Here is a 12,492-nt window from a genome sequence, read left to right as displayed (position 1 = left end):
TACACACAATAAAGTTTGAGGAGCCCTGACTTAATGTAAATGTAGAAGAGGCTTCTCTGAATGAGAGCCCCCTGAGGGCGATGACTTTTAAGCTGAGATCTGAAAAGGCAGCAAGCTGAAGAGAAAGGGAATGAGCAGGTACCCAGGCCCCGGAGGACAGAACTTGAGCTGCTAGAGGGATTCAGTGGCAGTCAATGGCTCTGGAAGGAAGAGAGCAGGAAGGTGCACGGTTCCCAGGGGACCAGAAAGGTCAGCGTGTGCAGATCTCCGAAGGTCAAGTTAAGGATTTAGGTCTTTATCTGAAGGGTGCTGAGGAGCCTCACAAGGGTCTGCAGTAGCAGCCTACCTTCCCCACCTCCCCTAGAAATTCCTGGTGCCCTATTCCCTTAGGGAAAAAGTGTAAGTAGATGGGGAGCGGAGGAAGGGCCCCCCAACTAAGGTATTAACAGATGTCTGTGGAGTCACTTCCTTAATTTTACGTGATGGCAAATGTACATTTTAATAGGGTTTTAAGTGTCTCAAGACAAAGAAGTGACTCAAATGGTGGCTTTCTTGGGCCTCTCAGTGTTTCCATGATGGTCTGGCCCTTCCACAGGCTGACCTGGCTTGTGTATGTGGGCGCACGGTCAGGAGTGGAGGCAGGGAGAAATACCCTGTGGACAAGCTCAAATGTCCAGAGTCCGCTTCCCACATCTCGTGAAGCTCTTTCATGGGAGAATCTGGCAGGCTAGCCTGAAACTAAGTCTCTAGGGCATCTTTCCAGTTGTGGGGTGTGCATTCCACCTGCCACTTAGAGAAAGATTGAAGGCAGGAGAAGGCAACAACAGAGGACGAGATTGTTGGATGGCATCACCGACTCAATGGACATGAGTTTGAGCAAACTCCAGGAGATGGTGAAGGACAGGGAAGCCTGACCTGCTGCAGTCCATGGGGTTGCAAAGAGTGGGACACGACTCAGTGACAGCTTATGGAAAAGGCCGTTTCTGAGTGGGTGAAAGGAGGGGACTATGGATGTGGATGCTCCCTTCTCTGGGCTGAGTTTTATTAGCCCTAGCTCATAAAAGTTAGCATGCTCTTCTCCCAGTAGAACATCACAGAACTTCTGTTAACCTGTATGTGGGGAGTCTTTTAACCTAAAATTTATGTGAAACTCTGTGCTTTGTGTCTTAACCCTTTCCTGGAAGCAAGCCTGTGGCTGTCTTCAATTCTCAAGGGAGTCTGTGAACCCAAAAATGTTTATGGACAAATGACTTTTTTAAAAGATATTCTGCAGTAGAAAAGAGAAAAAGATGCAGACAGCTGGATTTTTCTGCTCTTCCTAGATTTCTTTGGGTCAATACTGACAAAAAGGGACTTAAAATTAGCCTGCTGAACTAGGAAACTGGCAAGAGGCCCTTTTCTTGATTATGAATGCCTGAGGGGTTGGAGGTATCCTGGGCCCACCAGCCTCAATCATAAATCTTCTGGGATCTTCTTGGGGAGGGTAGGGGGCACGGAGTCTAGCTTTCAGACCAAATCTGAGGCTGTCATGTGTCTGCCCCCTTAGTTTGTGCGAGAACACATCATTCATATGCCTCAAGAGGATTACATCAGCTGGCTGCAGAGCCGGATCAACATCCCCATCCGGTCCCAGAGTGCCCAGACGTAGTGGGCCTGGGTCGACCAGTGACCCCAGTGGAGGAGGGCTGTCTACACCGTGTGCCTGCTCTCATGGAGACTCATTATCATCTGGTAGGATCATCTGGAGACCAGATTCTGAAAACATTCTAGGGGGAGCTGCTCCCAGGTGGAAGCCCCCTTCTCCCGCACACACCAGCCTCAGGCTCCCAGCCTCTGGTGCTCATTGGTCCAGCCTGGCTACCTACACCCTCTCCAGGATCCTTCCCTCTTAGCCTTCTCCTCAAATTCTGGATAATAAAATTGAGTTGAATGTTTGCTGTCCGGCTGGGGAAAAGTTGGAGGTGTGGAATCTGGGCGTGGTATTGAAATCCTAATAGTAACATACAGTTACCATTTATGAATATGCACCAGGCCCAGTGCTGGGTGATGTTCTTGCCTAATAATCTCACAACTACAGTTAAGTAGGTGCTGATGTTATGCCCATTTCATACCATTAGAGCTAGAGTGTAGTTTTCAACTTTATGTATACTGTCCTAGATAGAGATGAGTGGGTGGGTTGGTGGGTGAATGGATGGAGCACTTCCCAACAAGGCAAGTGATGTGCAAGAAAATCTCATCCTTAAGAGTCCTTGTAATATCTTGTGTTGGGTTTGGTTGTACAAGGAAGCTTAATTTCCAGTCATCTCAAAATTGTGTGGGTTTATTGCCATTTAACCTCTTTTCTCATCTTCGTCTTCTTTTCCCATCTCGGTCTTCTTTCCCCCTACATCTTACTAAGTTACAGGACCTGTAGTCATTTTAACTGTCTCACTGACAGCCAAACTGAATGAACAATTAAACAACTGGACTTGATTATTGGAATGCTCATATAGGCTGGACCCCAGCGTCTCCCCATGATCCAGAAGGGGTGGAAAGAAGAGAGTTGAACTATTTTTCTGTCTACGCAGCATCTCACCTATTCCATTATTTACTCTTTTTAGTCAATGAATATTTATCAAGAACTGAATATGCATCAACCAACCAAGTTCTAGGTTCTAAGGGTAGAGCAATGACCAAAGCAGACAAAGTCCCTGATCTCAGATAATTTACCTAGAGACACAGGTCAGCAAAGGGCGATGGAGAGGGCAGAGGGACTACATGATATCCACGGTGGTACTCTTTGTTTAGTGTGATGTCGTGACAAGCCACTGGGGTGTAGAGGTGAGATGCACTCTATAAGGAGGCTGCTCAGTTAGGAGATTCTAAACTCTGTGTGTTCAGTCACTCAGTCGTGTCCAACTCTTTGTGGCCCTGTAGAATGTAGCCCGCCAGGCTCCTCTGTCCTTAGGATTCTCCAGGCAAGAAGTACTGGAGTAGGTAGCCATTCCCTTCTCTAGGGGATCTTCCTGACCCAGGGACTGAACCTGGGTCTCCTGCATTGCAGGCAGATTCTTTACCATCTGAGCCACCAGGAAAGCCCCTAAACTTTTCTGTATTAAATCAGGATTGGGGTGAGGGAGAGTGGAGAAGAAAGAAGGAGGGCAAAGGCCAAGAGGCAAAAAGAAACTCAATGTCATCTGAAATAACATATGTCTGGCTGGACTGTAAGGTCAGGTTGGTAGTGAGCACAGGGAAGGAGAGGAGACAGAGGCCAGGGAGGGAGGTAGAAACCAGAGTTTTGAATCCCAGGGACGGGGGAGCCTGGTGGGCTGCCGTCTCTGAGGTCGCACAGAGTTGGACACGACTGAAGCGACTTAGCAGCAGCAGCAGACCATGTTAATTTTCCCTGGTGGCTCAGACAATCAAGAATCTACCTGCAGCACAGGAGATCCAGGTTCGATCCCCAGGTCAGGAAGATCCCCTGGGAAAGGGAATGGCAACCCACTCCAGTATTCTTGCCTGGAGAATCTCAAGAACAGAAACAGGCTACAAGCCACAGAGTCTCAAAGAGTCAGACACAGCTGAGTGACTGTTTTCTTTCTTTCAGGCCATGTTAAGAATTTTAGGCCAACTTACTGGCCATGGGGAGCCAGGGAAGGATTTTCAGCAGGGGAATAATCATACTTCCATTCAGGAAAAAAAAAAAATAACCACTGTGTGAGTGCAAGGCAGGGAACAGGGTGCTAAGATACGGCTGCCGTAGCAGTGATTATAGGGAGCACATGACACTGGGGCCAGGGAGATCCATTAAAAGGATATTTAAAGGTGGAATCAGCAGAAGTCGGTTTGGTGTATTACAAGTGGACAGAAGACACAAACATCGGGAATCATGTCCGATTTTCCAGCTCAGACCACTGGGTGGAAGTTGGTACCTTTAATGTAGCAGAAGGAAAGGAAGAAAAGAACATTCAGAATGAGAAGGTAAGGAGTTCTATTTTGTGCATACTGAGCGGGAGGTGCTTGTGGGGCAGTCAAGTGGGGGGGATTTAAAACTCAGGAGAGTGGGTGGCAGTGGAGACAGACATAGGACCTCAGCATCCTATGGGTCATGACAGTTAAAGCAGGAAGTGGGAGGAGAGGGCAGAAGAGGAGAGTGGAGAGAGGGTCTTGAGGACTGGGTTTGCGAAAAGCTTCAAGCAGCCATTCACAACCTAGCACTGACAGAGGGACCGCTTCCTTCCAGACACTGTGCAAAATGCTTGCTGTGTGTTATCTCATTTCTTCATCATCATCCTGCAAGGCAGGGCTGCCCTGCCTTCCAGATGGTGAAACGGAGTCTCCAAAAGGTGTTTTGTGCCCATGTTCCGCTAACTCTGCATTCCCTCCCTTTTGCTGCTGCCCTCTGACCCTGCCGCCCAGCCCCGATCATATGAGACCAGGAGGTCACTAAAGTTACTTTGCTTTTGGAACCATGCCCCCAGGAGTAGCTCTAGTGATGGAACTTCCTAGCATCCCGTTAACTTACTTTTACTCTGTGTTCCACAGTTTGCATCCTACTTGACGGTCACAGCATACCATACCAATGTGATCATTGTTATAATCCCCATTTCACAAGTAAGGATGCTGGCACTTGAGGTCATTTGCCAACAGTCACATAGCCGGTAAGTGGCAGAGCCAAGTCTAGAACGTGTCTGTCTGTCTATCTTAGGCAGGGGAGACACAGTTGAGACTTACTCCACCACACTCCACCCTTCTACTCATCACTTCCCCAGCCTATTTCTCAGAGCTGTAGCTCCATCTAGTGGTGTGTATTAGTATTATCCTTCCATTTTGCTCTCCAGGAAAGTATTTAAAACCTGCCAAAAAGGAACTGGGCAGGCATTAACAGCTTCACTTCAGTTCAGTCGCTCAGTTATGTACAACTCTTTGCGACCCCATGAATTGCAGAACGCCAGACCTCCCTGTCCATCACCAACTCCCAGAGTTCACTTAAACTCACGTCCATCAAGTCGGTGATGCCATCCAGCCATCTCATCCTCTGTCGTCCCCTTCTCCTCCTGCCCCCAATCCCTCCCAGCATCAGGGTCTTTTCCAATGAGTCAATTCTTCGCATGAGGTGGCCAAAGTACTGGAGTTTCAGCTTTAGCATCATTCCTTCTGAAGAACACCCAGGACCGATCTCCTTTAGAATGGACTGATTGGATCTCCTTGCAGTCCAAGGGACTCTCAAGAGTCTTCTCCATCACCACAGTTCAAAAGCATCAATTCTTTGGTGCTCAGCTTTCTTCACAGTCCAAGTCTCACATCCATACATGACCACTGGAAAAACCATAGCCTTGACTAGACGGACTTTTGTTGGCAAAGTAATGTCTCTGCTTTTCAAAATGCTATCTAGGTTGGTCATAACTTTCCCTCCAAGGAGTAAGCGTCTTTTAATTTCGTGGCTGCAGTCACCATCTGCAGTGATTTTGGAGCCCAAAAAAATAAAGTCTGACACTGTTTCCATTGTTTCCCCATCTATTTCCCATGAAGTGATGGGACCAGATGCCATGATCTTCGTTTTCTGAATGTTGAGCTGTAAGCCAACTTTTTCACTCTCCTCTTTCACTTTCATCAAGAGGCTCTTTAGTTCTTCTTCACCTTCTGCCATAAGGGTGGTGTCATCTGCATATCTGAGGTTATTGATATTCCTCCCGGCAATCTTGATTCCAGCTTGTGCTTCTTCCAGCCCAGCATTTCTCATGATGTACTCTGCATATAAGTTAAATAAGCAGGGTGACAATATACAGCCTTGACGTACTCCTTTTCCTATTTGGAACCAGTCTGTTGTTCCATGTCCAGTTCTAACTGTTGGTTCCTGACCTGCATATAGGTTTCTCTTCAAGAAAATTAGAGATAACAAGGGAACATTTCATGCAAACATGGGCTCGATAAAGGACAGAAATGGTATGGACCTAACAGAAGCAGAAGATATTAAGCAGAGGTGGCAAGAATACACAGAAGAACTGTACAAAAAAGATCTTCACGACCAAGATCATCACAATGGTGTGATCACTCACCTAGAGCCAGACATCCTGGAATGTGAAGTCAAGTGGGCCTTAGAAAGCATCACTATGAATAAAGCTAGTGGAGGTGATGGAATTCCAGTTGAGCTCTTTCAAATCCTGAAAGATGATGCTGTGAAAGTCCTGCACTCAATATGCCAGCAAATTTGGAAAACTCAGCAGTGGCCACAGGACTGGAAAAGGTCAGTTTTCATTCCAGTCCCAAAGAAAGGCAATGCCAAAGAATGCTCAAACTACCGCACAATTGCACTCATCTCACACGCTAGTAAAGTAATGCTCAAAATTCTCCAAGCCAGGCTTCAGCAATATGTGAACTGTGAACTTCCTGATGTTCAAGCTGGTTTTAGAAGAGGCAGAGGAACCAGAGATCAAATTGCCAACATCCGCTGGATCATGGAAAAAGCAAGAGAGTTCCAGAAAAACATCTATTTCTGCTTTATTGACTATGCCAAAGCCTTTGACTGTGTGGATCACAATAAACTGTGGGAAATTAGCAGCTTAGGCAAGGAGTATTTACTCAAAGGAAGATCTTTTACAACTTAAGTAGACTAGGGACTAGAAGGAGGCAATACATCACCCCCCAGCTCCCAAGCTCAAAGAAGAACCTTGGGGAGAAGTATTTTTGCCATAAGCATTTCATCAGAACCATAATTGAGTACCTACTATATGCCAAGCCCGTGTCAAGCAGTGCCCTGTCCCACAGCTCTGACTGAGCCACCTGCATGGTTATCTTGAGAGTATTTAAAACCTCATGTGCCCTGGAAAGGCTTTTTCTGTAAAGGAACAGGAGCAGATATAGCAAATATCTGCTGCATATTCTTTTTATATACATGGCCATTTAAAAATGTAGAAACCTGAGATTGCAGGTCATATAAAAATAGACCACAGGTCATATTTGGAGCATGGACCAGAGTAGAACAGAGGGATGGACATGTAAGGTAATCCGATAAAAGTCAACCTCTGATCTTGTGTTGGAACTGGTGAGAGCAAAGAGCTTTCTGCTGGAATTAATGACAATAAGGATAAAATAAGTCTACAGCTTCCAAGAGCCACCACACAGACACTGCCAACCAGGAGAGGAAAATGAAGTTGAGAAATGGAGTAAGAGAGGTCTCAAATCTCGGTTACACCATGAGGGTACCTGGATCAAGTCGGACCTTTGAACTGTTTAGTTATGTGGACAAAGCCTGCTTAATAAGCCAGATTTGGTTTGGTCTCCTTCACTTGCAACAAAAGGATTCCTAATTAGAGAAGAGGGATCCATGTGTAAGTGTGGCTAAATTCCAGACAGCCCCTAGGAAGGGTCCTTCCTTTCACAGGGCTAGTGGCACAGTAGTGGGAGAGACTGTCTTCAGATACATTGTGCTGGTAAAGCAAAGAGAAAAATCAGAGTTAAAGCCACAGCATCAATCAAGAGACAGAGGAAAGGCTAGGAACACAGATGTTTTATCACTCAGCTTTGCAGCAGCTTTGAAAATGTCCATTTTGCTTTAAAAGAGTATAAAATACATCTAAGGTGGGGGTCATTATCAGAGCCAACCTTCCTGTATGTGATAGAACGTGCTGGATAGGTGACATCCCAGCTCCATGGTCTCCAAAGTGGGAGGTGAGGAGGTAGAAGGGGTGGCCCTGTCAACAAGGATCCATTAGGGAAAAGATGATATTGGAATTTACAGTTATCTTAACTAAACTAGTAATTTAGATGTGGCTGGACTCCGGAACCTTCATTCACACTATACTGAGAATGGTCCCATGCATCTGGTATCAGTTAAGCCAGGAAACCCAAGAGGAGAGGAGAGAATTCCACAATATAAAATGGTTAATCATGGCATCATTGTCTTCTCACCCTCAGTCTTCCAATAAACTATGATAGTTCTTTTTTTTTCTATTTTTAATTGTTTTTTTTAATTACAGTTAACATATAACATTGTATTGGTTTTAGGTATACAGCATAATGACATATATATGTAAATTGTGAAAGGATTGCCAAGGCTAGATATTATCCATCATCAACTCACACAATTATTTTTTTTTCTTGTGATGAGAATTTCTAAGGTCTACACTCTTAGCCACTTTGTCCAATATGGTAGCCATTACTTGCTTGTAGCTACTGAGCACATGATATGTGACAGGTGCAAACTGAGCTGTGATATAACTGAAAATATACACGGGACTTTGAACACTTGGTATGAAAAATGTGGGATATCTCATTAACATTTTTTTAACATTGATTGTATGTCAGAATGATAATATCTGGGGTATATTGGGTTAAATAAAATGTTGTATTAATTTCACTTGTCTTACCTTTTTAATGTGACCCATGCTGCTGCTAAGTTGCTGCTAAGTCACTTCAGTCGTGTCCGACTCTGTGCGACCCCATAGACGGCAGCCCACCAGGCTCCCCCGTCCCTGGGATTCTCCAGGCAAGAACACTGGAGTGGGTTGCCATTTCCTTCTCCAATGCATGAAAGTGAAAAGTGAAAGTGAAGTCGCTCAATCGTGTCTGACTCTTAGCGACCCCATGGACTGCAGCCTACCAGGCTCTTCTGCCCATGGGATTTTCCAGGCAAGAGTACTGGAGTGGGATGCCATTGCCTTCTCCATGAGACTGAAGGTGAGAAGACCAATGAGGAGAAATCGGGAGAGGATGAGGCATCCCCAAGCTGTGGGGTGGGGAGAGAGTGTAAAAGGAGAAACTCAGGCTTCTGTTGCAGGATGAAGCGTAGTGATGGAGTTGCAGTGCTTTACTCTAGAATTAAAAGCCTGGGCTCTGGGACCTGGTAACCTGCTCCCAAACCTGACTCTGACACTTACCAGCTGTGTGACCTTGGGAAAGTCACTTAACCCGTCTGTTGTGCGCCAGTTGCCTCAATAGTACAGTGTGGGTAACAGTACCCATGTCATAGACTGGCTGGGAGGATTATATGAGGACCTTCACTGAATCTTGTCTTTGACTTCACATTCGAATCACCCAGGGAGTTCTTAAAACTCTTGCTGCCCACCGACTCTGATGTCATTGGTACAGGGTGTGGTCTGAGCATTAGGACCTTTAGAAATTACCCAGGTGATTCTAGTGTGCAGCAGAGTTTGTGAACCACCGAGTTAGTACACATAGAGGGCTTAAAACCCTGTCTGGCACCAACCATGATTTAGTTGCTTGCCATTGTTTTACCTTTAACGGCCCGAGTAATTCACAATATATTTATATTATGAGAACAATTGAGAGCCTACTATGTGCCACTAAATGTCCCTGCAGGAGCAGGGCATCTTCCAGGTCGATTCACAGAGCTCACAGCAAGCGATTCAACATGTCCTCCGTGTCAAGTACAGGTGCACCAGTCGGAGACCAAGGTCAGGTCTGGCGGCTCATTCAGCAGTTCCAACTTTCCAGAGCCTCGGTTGGCAAAATAATACAGCCCATTTCCCAAAACACTTAACTTCCAACAACAAGGTTTTAGTGTCTGGCAACATACAAGCAGAATGCAATTAAGCCTTGGAGCGGTGCAGTAGGTGTCTACCAGCTGGAGCCAAATGGAAATGGAATGAGGTGAGGCTCCGTTTGGAGTGTGGGATAAACCCATCTGTCTCAGGCCCCCATGGTGGGAGACACTTCCGCCAGAACTGGCTGCAAATGGTGAGAGCCCTTCAGAACTCAGGTTGTCATCAGAGAAGGAGGCGTGGCTGGGCCAAATGAGGACCGAAGGCACTAAAGTCACAAAGAATGACCCTTCTCTCATGGACAGAGCTGAAAGAAGAATCGAAACTCTTTTCTGATTCAATAGGCTCAGAGGGAGCACCCACATTGTCTACAGGCACCATGGGTACTGATTTAAATGATAATCATTGTTAACAATTATTGGTCACTTATTATATGCCAGGTGCTGTCTTGAACACTTTATATGCAATATCTTTTTAAAATATTCATAACAATTCTATGAAAAAGGGATTATCATCCCTTTTAATGAGAAAACCAAGGCTCAGAGAGTTTGCAGCAAATAGGTTCCAAGGGACAGAATTCCAGTTTAGACTAATTTAGAAATTTGTTGGAATACAATGAAGGATTGAAACAGCGAGCTAGAGGATGGACAAAAACATGCCTGGATCTTTGAATGCAGCTGGTACCAGGGCCCTTTCTGTCTGTGCATCAGCCATACACTGTCCTGCTACAAGCCTTCCTCTTACACAGATGGCAGTATGGCTTCTGGTCTCCCCCAGGCTCTCCTCCTCTGTTCTGGTTTTTTTAATTCCAGGGAAAAGCTCTAATTGGCCCAGCTTGGGTTAAGTGTCCACCTTGGACCAAATAATAGTGACCAAGAGAGTGAAATCGCATAAGAACATGGCAGCTCACTCAAGTACATGGGTTGGAGTTGGAGGAAGGGAAAAGGAAAACAATTTCCCCAAAGATGGGTAATATATTTTACCGGAAGAAAGGAAAAACAGCCTGTCACAGCTGACTGATGAATGATGGAGGTAACAGCAAGGCATAATGGGTTTTCCACATGTGTGCGTGTCTGACTCTTCGTGACCCCATGGACTATAGCCTGCCAGACTCCCTGGTCCATGGGATTCTCCAGGCAATAATACTGGAGTGGGTTGCCATGCCCTTCTCCAGGGGATCTTCCTGACCCAGGGATCAAACCCAAGTCTCCCACATTGCAGGTGGATTCTTTACCATCTGAGTCCCCAGGGAAGCCTATAGCTGACTACCTCCAGAAATGAAAGCCACAAGTCTTTTAAGTATGGAGGAAAGTGGCTCCTCCTTAAAGTTACACCACTATGAAATTCCTCTGAGGATTTGGGGTTCAGACCACTTACGACATTTCAACTCAGTCTAACATTATTTTAACTTTTACCATATATTGGCATTATGTGCCAAGCTGGTACACAGCATGGGCTCAATACATATTTGTTGAGTGAATTATGCAAAGATGAACAGGGGGTCCCTGTGACCAACAGAAAAGATGGGAAAAATCCAAGTGTCGCTAATAGATAAATAAACAAAATGCAATATATACGTACAATGGAATATTATTTAGCCATACATACAAATATAGTTCTAGCTCATGCTACCACATGGATTAACCACAAAAACATTATAGATCAGACACAAAAGGATAAATGTTATATCATTTCACTTATATGAAATATATAAAATAAGCAATCGGTAGAAGCCCCATATTATAGTCTAACAGGGACCTAAGAAAACAGCCCAAAAGAAATGTATAGAGAATTCCCAAAGCCCGAACAAATTAAACATCACATTGATTTGATTGGAGGGGCAATAAGTTAGGAACGTCATCAAGGAAGGAGGTAGCATTTAAGGTAGGACTTGAAAATGAAATGGGATTTCAACAGGCAGAAATGTTAGGAAAAACAAAATGTGCACCAAGAAGAACCAACTTTGTGACTAAAAGCACAGAAGCGGGGGTGGACAAGCCACCCAGTGCTGTGTGCTTGTCTGTGTGGCCAAGTATACATGGCATGAAATTGGCCACCTTACCCTTATTAGGCACATAATTCATTCACATTAATCGCATTCACACTGCTGTGCAGCCATAACCACTATGAAAACCTTCTCATCCTCCCAACGAAAACTCTGTACCCATTAAACAACAACTCTCCAATCTCTGGAACATGGTCAGTTCTAGTCTACCTTCCGTTTCTATGGATTGCTTATTTTATATATTTCACATAAGTGAAATGATATAACATCTATCCTTTTGTGTCTGATTTATATACTCAATTTTTTTTTTGGTTAATCCATGTGGTAGCATGAACCTGAACTATATTCTTAAGTATGGCTGAATAATATTGCATTGTGTGTATATATCACTTTTTGTTTATCTGTTAGGGACACTTGGGTCTTTCCCCACCTTTTTTGTTGTTGTTCAGTTACTAAGTCATGTCCAGCTCTTTGTGATCCGTGGACTGCAGTACGCCAGGCTTCCCTGTCCTTCACTGTCTCCTGGAGTTTGCTCAAATTCATGTCCATTGAGTCAGTGATGCTATCTAACCATCTCATCCTCTGTTGCCCTCTTTTCCTTTTGCCATCAATCTTTCCGAGCATCAGGATCTTTTCCAACGAATTGGCTCTTCACATCAGGTGGCCGAAGTATTGGAGCTCCAGCTTCAGCATCAGTCCTTCTGAAGAATGTTCAGGGTTGATTTCCTTTAGAATTGACTGGTATGATCTCCTTGCAGTTCAAGAGACTCTCAAGAGTATTCTCCAGCACCACAACTTGAAGGCATCAGTTCTTTGGTGTTCAGCCTTCTTTATGGTCCAGCTCTCACATCCATACATGACTACTGGAAAACCATAGCTTTGACTATACAGACCTTTGTTGGCAAAGTGATGTCTCTGCTTTTTAATATGCTGTCTAGGTTTGTCGTAGCTTTCCTTCCAAGGAGCAAGCATCTTTTAATTTCATGGCTGCAGTCACCATCCCCA

At 44.9% G+C, this 12,492-nt stretch overlaps 1 protein-coding gene across 37 annotated transcripts in view; it reads left to right on the top strand.

The window, feature by feature from the left end:
- Window positions 1–1,935, top strand: part of CCDC60 (coiled-coil domain containing 60) — a 286,332-nt gene extending 284,397 nt beyond the window's left edge. For all 37 annotated transcript variants that reach the window (XR_015144541.1, XR_015144540.1, XR_015144542.1 and 34 more), the window contains one exon: window positions 1,547–1,935. Coding sequence is in view for 34 of the 37 variants with exons in the window: in XM_086347873.1 (XP_086203999.1) it covers window positions 1,547–1,648 (102 nt within the window). In the remaining 3 variants the exon portion in view is untranslated. The remainder of the gene's footprint in view (window positions 1–1,546) is intronic.
- The last annotated feature ends 10,557 nt before the right edge of the window (window positions 1,936–12,492 follow it).

Source organism: Bos grunniens, chromosome 17, assembly GCF_055505025.1.
Source record: "Bos grunniens cultivar Pamir isolate PY7600 chromosome 17, Bosgru_T2T1.0, whole genome shotgun sequence".
Lineage (NCBI taxonomy): Eukaryota > Metazoa > Chordata > Mammalia > Artiodactyla > Bovidae > Bos > Bos grunniens.
This window is presented reverse-complemented; position numbering and strand designations above follow the sequence as displayed.